Below are 12,199 nucleotides of genomic sequence, written 5' to 3' on the forward strand. Positions count from 1 at the left end.
CAATGATAAACAAGGATTCTTCTCAAACACCCGTAAAATCATTTTGTCCTCCTTTTTCGTCGTTTTCTGCACAGAGCCACGATCCGGCAAGTCATCAACGTTTTTGACCTCGGAATAACGTTTCACCCACTTACTCACAAACGCCTTAGACTTCTTCATATACTTAGCAGCCGCTCCGCGCGACATTTTTGGTCCTTTCGGATGCGAACATAGAAACACAGCTTCGTAACGTGATGCGTACGCGGCACTCATGTTGAAATACGCCCTTTTGTGACGAAAGTCAAACGATAACTAAGGCTTTCTAGACAAAGCATCTTGGGAGAAGAGCCCCGCTATTGGCTCGCGTTCATATCCCCCCTCTAACGGTTTCGAGGAAAAAGTTTTGCCGTACACGCTCTTATCAAACATACTGTATATATATATATAGCTTTATACATACAATGCAAATACATATGTGTAATAACAAAGGAATCATTAGTAAACGTTAAATATTAAAAATTGTAATAAACATTTAATTAAATGTGTTGCGTTAAGCTCGACTTATAGGAATAGGGAAGTGGTAAGGATGAACCGAATCTAATAATGTAACTCAACTTACGAAATGGATTTGAAGTTTTACCTTGGAATTAAACACGAGAAATTCGCAGGGCGACGGATGGAATCTTATGGTGACGTTGTCCTCAGTAATCATATTGGGTAAGATCAACGGTAGCAAGTAATACAATATACCGCAACTGTACATGAAGGCTACTGAAACGATGCCGAATATGCGACCTAGTCTAGCATTCACCAGCATGATTTCTCTGTCCTGGGTGAGTATCGTGTGTCGCCAATCGTCGGCTACACGATCGACGCAGGTTTTCAACCGATCCTGATGCCACAGCAATAGAACATATCTCGCAAAAATCGTTAATGAGAAAATTAGCGGACACATCGTACGAAGTATCAGCATAATATCCCATTTCTCTTTAACAATAAGCACGATCCATGGCACGACGGTAAAAATTTGAAGAAACGTAGTGATCACCATTGACAACTTGTGCAGAACAATCTTATATAGCGAAACATCTTTCTCCATCAATGGCCAAGCACCGATCGGTTTCAACAAATAAACACTAATCTGAACGGCATAACAAAAATCCGAAATGTACAATTCATTTTGCTTCGTCGCCTCGGTAGCGAGCGTACTCATGTATACGCTTTCTTGCCCGAAATCAGTTTTTTCCATAATGTAATGTCGTCGCCGACTCGATCCTGACTGTCGATCGTGAAGTCAGAAATATAAATTTCTAGTAAGAAGCATGCGCGGCTCGTGTGATGAACTCACCCGTCTCCGTGGCCACGGTCGTGTATGAAAGTCGTCACTTTGATGACTCGTCATTTGCATTTTATAATATATTTTGTTAAAAGTTTACAGGGAAACAGCAGGTGCAATTGGAATATACCACGAAAAAGTTGAAGGAATCGCTACGCCATCGCGAGGACGACAGAGGAACAGAGGAAACTTCTACCCGGAGAAAATTGTGAAGTTACTGAGAACTCGTAATTCCTAATAATCCCTGATATTTCGAAAAACTCTATAACATGTCCAACATGAGGATCAGTCATGTAACTTTGTGGTTTGCCTTAACTCTCACTTTTTCTCTCCTTATATGTTACACGGTCCTATATTTTATCCCTTATAAATCATATCACTTAAACAGTTATTTTTGCATAAATACTTAATAAAATTGAAGAATTTTCGCAAAATTCGCTTAATCTTAATCACCTCGTCGAGAGTTCTACAAAGTTTATTTACATAACATTTCATAAAGAAACTTCGCGAAGCAAGTTGAAGTACGCCATTGAAGTCTTTAAAATCTAGAGTGTAATATATTACATCATTATTTGCGGTTCCCAAAATTTACGAAATAAACATAATCTTAGAATTCTTAGTTTCAGTTGTAATATCTAATACGCCACATCATGAATGTCTTTATCATGGATTTTTGTGTACTTACATTAGAAAAACTGCTCATAGTCATCGTCAGCATTTTGCCTGCGGTAAGCTCAACAGGATAATTCGACATAAGAATCGAAAGAATCATGCTACGTGCTTTATTCTGTGGTAGTCGGTACCACTCGATCGAGTAGCATTTAATTCCTACTTTCTGACATTGTTCTACGAGCATTTCGCCAATGTGGCAAAAAATATATATGTTAAAAGTGATGGATATGAAGGCGAGGAAGTACGTGGATATCTGTAACATTGATTCCTGATTGTTCCAGTCCTGCACACATAACAATATTAGAAGTACAACTTAGAAAAGTTATTACATAATAATCAGCATATGCATTTTCATTGTCTTTCACAAATATTTATCAACGGACATACCATAATTACGTAATAGCCGAGTAAACATATATTACACGAAGCATTTACGAATTCTGCTAAACATATTTCATTCATCACTTTATCCACATCGGTAATGAATCTGAAACAATTGTTATATAATGCAAGAAACTGTGAATTGAAAACAGCGAGACATTAAAATAAAAAAAATATACTCACTTGAGAATTCGTAAATGACGTATTACCGCGGTAGCAATCCTCTGATCGATGGTACCTTGATTTCGATTACCACCGTCGACCAACTCGTCGAAAAAATACATCAGTATTTCACACTGGCCACATACGTGAGTAACAAATTTGGCAGTTAGACTACAAATGCCGCAAAACACAGTAAACATAGTAAAACATGACAAAAATTCCATTACGTACACCGTTTCATAAACTGGGCTGGCCTGCACGTCATGTAATATATCATAAAATATAAAAACCAATATATTATATGTATGTAGTCGCAATGATATGTAATAATATTTTCTATCCGCGAATTATTTATATCAAATATTAATTTTTAACCCTCCGTCGGCATAATGGGTCTTTAAAGGCCGAGTAAAATTTTCGATTATAAATTTTAGAATAATTGATAAATGAAAGGACTTGGTAGCATGCTCTGAAAAAACTTAATAATAGTGAAATTATATGCATAAACACGTTAATATCCAGTCACTTCTAGTAATAACAATTAGAAAATGTGTTTGAATCCTCAATGATCCACTTTGCGACTATGTATTTTTGAAAATAAATAATTAGAATGTGTTGTTGTACTTTTTATATTTTCTGTTAATTTTAATATAATATAAAAATTTTATATACTATAATTTAATAAAATATAATTTTGACATAATGTAAAATTATATATAATAAAATATGAAATATAAAATAAAATATAAAATTTTTTTTATATGCTCGATCAAGCTGGTATCAATTCTATTATATTATTCAGTTTAAGAGCAGCTAATGTTCTGCCTTAAATAATTGAAATTAAAAATAAAATTGATATTAGCTTTGATATAGCCTTATTTCGAAGTTCGACTGCAAAATCACAAAAATTTATTAAGAAATATTAACACCATGATTTGACATATTAGAAATTGAAAAAGTTCCTCAATAAAGAACAAACTACAAAAACAAAAAGATGTTCATTTTGCACTGTAAAGGACAGAAAAACTATGTATTGTTGTGCACGTGCGAAAAGCACTGCACTCACTATTGTATATATAAACATTGTACTATTAAAATATTTTTATTTTTGGTATTTTTGCATAAATTTATATAAAAATAAATTGAATTTAATATTTATTTTGCTATAAAAATTATATTAATATTTATTTCCTTGAATAAAAAAAATTTTCATACGATCCGGAACAGTATAAAAATATGCACTAGTCCTCAACGACCCACCTTGCCGACGGTAGGTGCTAAATTATATCTTATCGGCGGCGAGTTAAACAAAATCTTGAATTCTCCTTGAAAGAAAAACTGAAATATTATAAGAGTTCTCTGTATTTTGTAAAAGAGCCATAGATAACTGCAAAATCGGAAACATCAATGCAACTTTCGACCATGAAAAAATTCAACATCATACATTGAATTAACCTGGGAATCCAGGATGAGCAATTCACAGGGATTTGGCAACGGTCTGAGTGTCACATTATCCATGAAAACGATTGGCGGTGCAAAAATTGGCATTATGCAGTAAAGTAGACCACTGCCGAACATGAAGGACACCGAGATGATTCCGAACAATCGTCCCGATCTAGCGTTCGCTAACATGATCTCGCGATCTTCGGCCAGCGTTGTGTTACGCCAGTCTTCGGCAACGCGTCCGATACAGGATTTGATCTCGTCCCGATGAAACAGCAACAGTAAATACCTCAGAAAGACCGTAATTGCAAAGATCAGCGGACAGGCAGTCCTGAGGATCTCGTAAAAGTCACATTGCGCGGTGAATATATAAATCATCCACGGAATAATCATGAAGAGTTGAAGAAACGTAGCGATGAAAATCGACAAGCCACGAGCGATCGTTCCCAACGCGGTATTCTCTAGCTCTAACGGCCAAACGCCGACCGGTTTCAACAAGCACAAGCTAATCTGTGCGGCATAATGGAAATCCAAAAGTCTGGTGTCATCTGTGGATTTCGACTCACCCATAATTGCATCGACTGTTCGCCTTGTCTACAATCTTAATGACGACCAGTCAGCGACTGATATTCAGTCTCTTTGATGGTCACGGGTTTATTGATAAGCATGCGCAAGATACGCACTTGGCGTTTTCCGATCGTGATGATTAGAGAACACTCCGATCATTCGTGACATACGCTTTGTAGAAAGTCTCGACGAAACAAAAGAACTATTGTCATGAATAAAGCGAGGAAATACTAATGACTCTACGAGAAACTTTAAAACACGGAGAGTACGTGTTCCGCTGCGCGATTACAAAGTTGGTTGTCGACTAACTCAAAGTTGCAGCTTGCAGTTACATTAAACTTCTTTTTGTGAAAGGGGAAAAGCGCAACTGAATATTCGTATCGTGATACTGAATATTATCTTGACAATACGTAATGAAACCATCCGCCGTTCGACACGCGAATGTTGCTTCGCTGTTGCGGCAAAGTGACGAATTCATGTAAGATGATGAGTGTTATATTTGATTGAAGGTAAGAAATTAGTATATTATGAGCGAGATAGTCGATATTTCGGTTGATGTTTATACAGTGACATCTTATGCCGCTACCATTCGAATAAAGTTGAAGTACGCCGCTGATGTTTTGCATACCTGCGAATATTCACAAAGTGATTCGTCGGACAATTAAATGAACTTTAAATTAACATAAAAGAGCAAAATTTACTTACGTCGCAGAAACTTTGAAGAGAGACATCGAACATCTTACCGGCTGTCAAGGCTGACGGACGACTCGACCTGACCATCACCATAATTAGATTGCTCATGTTTTTGGCGGGTAATGTATACCAATCGATGAAATATGACGTTTCTCCAATCTTTTCGCTCTTTTTAATTAGAAAAAGTTCAATGTAAATTTGGAGTGTTCAACTCGCATTGTATTTATTATCCATCAAAATAACGTTCCACTTACAACTTACTTCTTCTTTAAGACGTTCGCCGATAGTTGATAAGGTAAAGACGTTCACCAAAATAGATACCATTAAAATAAAATATATGATGGTGCCAAATATTTGATTATCTTCCCATTCCTAAATTTTGCATGAAAAAACTGTATAATTTAATTTTAACACGATAAATCAACACTGTATAATTTAATTTTAACACAATAAATCTATTAAGAAAAAACTTAAAATTACCTTGAAGACTCCATATTCCAAAAAACATATAATAATAGTACATCCGACCATTTCTGATAAGAAAACGACGTTTAAGGAGTTTTCAATCATTTCGGCAAATCTGCATTAAATATTATCACCGCATTAAAAATAAACATGGTTATTGTTACGAAACTCAATGCGAATCGGAAATAATAGTACTGTAAGCAACACCTGAATCGTTTCCAAAATATCATATTTATCTTTAAAACTTTCTTAAATCTACGTTACCTTCCATGATCATGATAATATATTTAACCTTTGTTATTTTTCACCGCAAAGCTAACATATTTTACTATAGCAATGAATATATATATCAAAATTATAAATTAATTGCGAATGACAAAAATTCAGAAAATTGTTTCCGACCTGAGAGCTTGCAGGTGCTGCTTGATTACACGGCCGAATCCTTCGTGCAAGTTATTGGTTCCATTCAAGACTACTGTTTCCAGTTGCCTGCGCGCGATTTCGAATAAGCAGCAAGCGTGCATCACGCAGGTGGCGATTAAACTGTAAACACCGCAGTTTGTGGAGAGGATGATAGTACTGAAGAGGATCTGCGTAACAAAAAGGATCTCGTAAAATGGCGACGACTCTACCACGAAGAAGATGTAGTCGCTGAGATACGGCAGTGGCAAATGCGTTGTGTTGTCCTCCTTGACGATCTTCTCCGCCACTAGTGGCATAATTATATGGTATGGCAACGCTCCGCCGTACAACAATCCTAAATACATCACGGTGAATTGCCTGCCAATCTTGGCGTTCCTGATCATCACCATTCGATCTTCTTCGCACTTCACATCTCTGTATTGCATCTCCACCTGTTGCAGGCAGTGCTTGATCTTGTTTTTGTTGATGATCATCGTCCAGAATTTGATGATGCCGAGCAAACTGAACACCTGAGCGGCTATCACCTTCATGTATCTGGTCAGGTCTTCTGCGTCAAAGAAGGTGTAGATGATGTGCGGTACAAGCAGAAAACACATTAAGCTGAATATTAAGCTCGTCTGGAGAACAGTCTTGATTTTGCTGGACGTGGAATCATCACCGTAGAGAGGCCAAATACCAACAGGTGTTAATAGAAATTTTGCGACTTTCACCACGTACTCCGCGTCGGACCTATAATTGATATTTCGAAATAACGTATGGTGGCTAACTGACGACATCCTCGCGTTTTTGTTCTATTTCCTTTTTTTTTTTTTTATTTCTTAAATGCTCAATTGTACCGTGCTTTCGATTTCAACTGAGGGGATTGCACGCACTCTCCGAGAGTTAACCCTAGGCGCTTGCGTGCGGAAAGTTTGCTTTCTAAAGCAATTTCCACAACAATGTAAGGGCTATTTTCTAGAATCATCGCCCATTCTTTCTTGCGGGAAGGAACATATCTATAATTTCAGCGTTTACGCAGGCGCTGTAGGATAAGCAGTGGACAAAGAGACGAAAGCTTACTTCGATGCTTAGTTAGTAACAATAAAAGACCGGGACTCAGAATATAATAATAAGTGAAATCTAACTCAAAATATCTGATATTTTTAAATTATAAAAGTATTATGCTATTTCGTAAGTTATTTATTGACCAGGAATATTTTCTTGTAAAATCAATTTTTTTAACTGTGCCTGAGACCAATGTGCTACGAAGATTATGGAATATTGTTAGGATTATGTGAACAATATAATCTTGCTGCGTGGGAATAAAAAGAAATTCTTAACTTTTCTGATAAATTCATAAAAATGTTCAAACCTATATTGTTGCACAAATTATACGTAGATGCAATATTATGTGCATGCGAGACATACAAGATGCAGGACAGCTCTACTACTTTTATTTTTAGTTACACTTATATAAATTCAACGCGACAAACTCAACTCTACAATTCACTAATTTCATCAGTATCATGTCATCAGTAAGATATTTTACTAGATATATATTTTTTATAAACTACAATATACACACCTAGCAATTTCATTATAATGACAATGATTGTGAAGAGGTTTCGAAAAGGGGAACAGTAATGATATCTCAGTAAAATTTGACACGAAAGACACATATTACACAATTTCGAAGTTAGACGCAACTCAGAATTGTAATTGCAATAAGTTCCTTTCGATCAGTAGAGAGGAAATCTCCCGTGAATGAAGATATTACGTGACATATATGACTGTTAGCAGTACGCTTTATTATTTAATAGAGTGTTGTGACAGCGTCACTGAAATGAAATTAAAAGAAAAATATTAAGTGAGATGTATGGTATGTAATGAAGTAGCAGTAACAACACGATATATCTTGTACATACACGGTAACCGATATGATGATATGTAGATTATGTAGTCATCGCTCTTATAAAATTGAAATACGCCGCTGACGTTTTGCAGACCTGTAAACGCTCGTAATACATAAAGTGGATTTTGTTTGTTAATTTTTAGATAAATATGACGGCGTACTCACCTCACAGAATCCTTGAAGAGAGAGGTCAAATATTTTTGCGGCAGTCAATGTTGAGGGACGGCTTGATCTGATCATCACTAGGATTAAGTCGCTTACGATTTTTTTCGGCAAAGTATTCCACTCAATGCAATATGACGATTCTCCTATTTTCTCACTCTACGTAACAATCAAAATATAGGTATCGATTGACTGATTAATTAAATATGACAATTTAATTCTTTTAACAACAATAGATGCTCTTGTGAGATGATACTATAACTTATAAATTCTATAGCATAAAAATATTCTGCAGAATCTTTACCTCTTCTTTAAGACGATCACCAATGAATGCTATAATATAGACGTTTACGAACATCGATGTCATCAAAACAAAATACGTGCCCATAGCTAAGGTTTCTCCGTCTTCCCATTCCTAAAATAAACTTAATGAATAAAATTGCGTTAATGGATCTTGCACGAGTGTAATATTTGATAAAAGTACCTTGAGGACTCCAAATTCTAAGAAACATATAATAATAGTGCATCCAACCATTTCGCATAAGAAAACAATGTTCAATGAGTTCTCAATCATCTCAGCAAATCTATAAATTATTAGAGCAAGTCATACATAAATAAAATTAAAATTAAAACTGAGAATTAATTTTTTCCTTGCGTTTTAATTGTTTTTACTGTATCTATGAAGACGTATGCTCTCTTCCTAATTGTTTAATTCGATATTACTTATTACAGTAATTTACATTTTATAAGATCTGATGAAAAAATGATAATCCATACAAAGCGCTTCTAAGCTTTTCTTACCTAATGGCTCGTATATGATTTTCGATTATGCGGCCGAGTCGTTTGTGCAAGTGATTGGTTCCATCGTTGAGGACTGTTCCCAGTTGTCTGCGAACGATTTCGAATAAACAGCAAGCATGCATCACACAGGTAGCAATCAAGCTATAAACGCCGCAGTTAGTGGAAAGGATAATACTGCTGATTAATATTTGCGAGACGAAAAGGATCTCGTAAAACGGCGAGTTTTCTACCACGAAGAAGATATAATCACTTAAATATGGTAAAGGTATCTGTGTTGTATTGTCTTCTTTCACGACTCTCTCCTCCAATAATGGCATGATTATGTGATAAGGTAAAGCACCACCGTATGACAATCCCAGGTAAGTTATGGTAAAGAGCCTACCAATCTTGGCGCTCTTCGTCATCACCAGTCGATCCTCCTCGCACTCTACGTCTTTGTATTGGATCTCCATCTGTTGCAAGCAATATCTAATGCCATCCCTATTGATGATCATTGTCCAGAACTTAATGATGGCGAGCAGGCTGAACACTTGAGCGGCTATGACCTTCATATATCTACTCAAGTCCTCCGCGTCGAAGAAGGTGTATATGACGTGCGGAATAAGCAAAAAGCACATAAAGCAGAATATTACACTTGTCTGAAGGTAAGTCTTGATCTTGTCAGAGGTGGAGTTGCCGCGGTAGAGCGGCCAAATGCCGATTGGAGTTAACAGGGTCTTGGCAACCTTCACCACGTACTCGGTGTCGGACCTGTAATTAAGGTTCCGAAATATCATGCTGTCGTTGCTCATCGACATTGTCCAGAAGGTTTATTGTTGCTCGATCACGTTACACGTATGCCACTGACGTATGCCGACGACTGACGGATGCGAACATTCTATCCTTCGGTCAACAACGAGTGCCTGCGTGCAAAGTTTGCCAACCTACAGCGATTTCCCATGAGTAATCTGCTGCAAATAGTGAAACTTTTAACAGCAAAGAAAATTTATGCAATTCAACAGAAAACGCATGCGCTGAAGTGGGGGCGGTTTTGATCTCTTCCAGAGCCGAGGATTCACTCTTCCACGTCGACTAAAGAAAGATCCTTTTAGAGCATATCGATAAGACAATATTCTCGCATTCTCTTGCGCTGCGAAGAACAGCGAAGCGCGATTTACGGCGATTAGTGCAAATTGTTTAATGCCAGAAGTGAACGTGGTGAAACCATTAGAATCGAATCTTCCATTTCACCATACGAGATAGTCATAAAAGTGTGTGTTAGTCATCAGGACGTGAACAGATGTCAGAATATAAGTGTGTGCTTCTTTCAGTTACAATATGGGAGTTACAGAAGAGTACGATGTCGATGTTCGCAGCGGAGATTGTCGGTACGGGTATTTTCATATTTATCGGATGCATGGGGTGTATTGGTACAATGGGACCTGCACCACCCTTGCCAATGCAAACGGCGCTTATCTTTGATCTGGCGATAAGTCTCATAATTATGGTACGTTAATAAGCATAATTAATTCAAGTACTTTATGCTCTCGCTCCAGCAATTAATCTTAATACCGGATAACATGGACTTCTTATACGCGGCGCATAGGACAATTTTCTCACATTATTACATGGACGACAACAACTTGTGCAAAACAATCTTATATAGCGAAACATCCTTCTCCATCAATGGCCAAGCACCGATTGGTTTCAACAGATAAATACTAACCTGGACGGCATAACGAAAATCCGAAGTGTACAATTCATTTTGCTTCGTCGTGTCGGTAGCGAGCGTACTCATGTATACGCTTTCCTGTCGGAAATCAGTTTTTTCCATAATGTAATGTCGTCGCCGACTCGATCCTTATTGTCGATCGTGAAGCCAGAAATACAAATTTCTAGTAAGAAGCATGCGCGGCTCGTGTGATGAACTCACCCGTCTCCGTGGCCACGGTCGTGTATGAAAGTCGTCACTTTGATGACTCGTAATTTGCATTTTATAATATATTTTGTTAAAACTTTAGAGGGAAACAGCAGGTGCAATTGGAATATACCACGAAAAAGTTGAAGGGATTGCTACGCCATCGCGAGGACGACAGAGGAACAGGGGAAACTTCTACCCGGAGAAAATTGTGAAGTTACTGAGAACTCGTAATTCCTAATAATCCCTGATATTTCGAAAAACTCTATAACATGTCCAACATGTGGATCAGTCATGTAAGTTTGTGGTTTGCGTTAACTTTCACTCCTTCTCTCCCTGTATGTTACACGATCCTATATTTTATCCCGTATAAATCATATTACTTAAACAGTTATTTTTGCATAAATACTTAATAGAATTGAAGAATTTTCGCAAAATTCGCTTAATCTTAATCACCTCGTCGAGAGTTCTACAAAGTTTATTTACATAACATTTCATAAAGAAACTTCGCGAAGCAAGTTGAAGTACGCCATTGAAGTCTTTAAAATCTAGAGTGAAATATATTATGTCATTATTTGCGTTTCCCAAAATTTACGATATAAACATAATCTCAGAATTGTTAGTTTCAGTTGTAATATCTAATACGCCATATCATGAATGTCTTTATCATGGATTTTTGTGTACTTACATTAGATAAACTGCTCATAGTCATTGTCAGCATTTTGTCTGCGGTACAACAGAATAATTCGACATAAAAATCGAAAGAATTATGCTGCGTGCTTTATTCTACGGTAGTCGGTATCACTCGATCGAGTAGTATTTAATTCCTACCTTCTGACATTGTTCTACGAGCATTTCGCCGATGTGGCAAAAAATATATATGTTAAAAGTGATGGATATGAAGGCGAGGAAGTACGTGGAAATCTATAACATTGATTCCTGATTGTTCTACACACATAACATTCCTGCACACATAACAATATTAGAAGTACAACTTAGAAAAATTATTACAGTATATGTATTTTCATTGTCTTTCACAAGTTAATGATATTCACTTAATGCTAGTGAAAACTTAATGATGAAATTATACATGCATAAACACGTTAATATCCAGTCACTTCTAGTAATAGCAACTAGAAAATGTGTTTGAATCCTCAATGATCCATTTTGCCGACTATTTATTTTTGAAAATAAGTAATTAAAATGTGTTCTTGTATTTTTTATTTTTTGTGTTAATTTTAATATGATATAAAAATTTTATAATATAATTTAATAAAATATAATTTTGACATAATGTAAAATTATATATAAGAATATATGAAATATA

At 36.3% G+C, this 12,199-nt stretch overlaps 3 protein-coding genes and 1 pseudogene across 3 annotated transcripts in view; all 4 read right to left on the bottom strand.

The window, feature by feature from the left end:
* Window positions 1–1,228, bottom strand: part of LOC116852930 — a 2,116-nt gene extending 888 nt beyond the window's left edge. Inside the window, exon 1 of the mRNA XM_032833721.1 lies at window positions 620–1,228. Coding sequence (XP_032689612.1) covers window positions 620–1,228 — 609 coding nt within the window. The remainder of the gene's footprint in view (window positions 1–619) is intronic.
* A 578-nt stretch (window positions 1,229–1,806) lies between these two features.
* Window positions 1,807–4,699, bottom strand: LOC116852958 (annotated as a pseudogene).
* Window positions 4,700–5,114: 415 nt separating this feature from the next.
* LOC116852942 (odorant receptor 13a-like) lies at window positions 5,115–6,897 on the bottom strand. The gene is made up of 5 exons (XM_032833731.1): window positions 6,101–6,897; window positions 5,714–5,813; window positions 5,495–5,605; window positions 5,246–5,401; window positions 5,115–5,168 (listed from the first exon to the last, which is right to left on the bottom strand). The coding sequence occupies exons 1-5, from the start codon at window positions 6,895–6,897 to the stop codon at window positions 5,115–5,117; spliced, it is 1,218 nt and encodes a 405-aa protein (XP_032689622.1).
* A 981-nt stretch (window positions 6,898–7,878) lies between these two features.
* LOC116852923 (odorant receptor 13a-like) lies at window positions 7,879–9,866 on the bottom strand. Its single transcript, XM_032833716.1, has 6 exons — window positions 8,976–9,866; window positions 8,659–8,758; window positions 8,479–8,589; window positions 8,178–8,333; window positions 8,026–8,106; window positions 7,879–7,938 (listed from the first exon to the last, which is right to left on the bottom strand). The coding sequence occupies exons 1-5, from the start codon at window positions 9,770–9,772 to the stop codon at window positions 8,053–8,055; spliced, it is 1,218 nt and encodes a 405-aa protein (XP_032689607.1). The 5' UTR covers window positions 9,773–9,866; the 3' UTR covers window positions 7,879–7,938; window positions 8,026–8,052.
* Between the last annotated feature and the right edge of the window lie 2,333 nt (window positions 9,867–12,199).

This window comes from Odontomachus brunneus, unplaced genomic scaffold, assembly GCF_010583005.1.
Source record: "Odontomachus brunneus isolate Ranch 3 - 2012 unplaced genomic scaffold, Obru_v1 Obru_scaffold_262, whole genome shotgun sequence".
Taxonomy (NCBI): Eukaryota; Metazoa; Arthropoda; class Insecta; order Hymenoptera; family Formicidae; genus Odontomachus; species Odontomachus brunneus.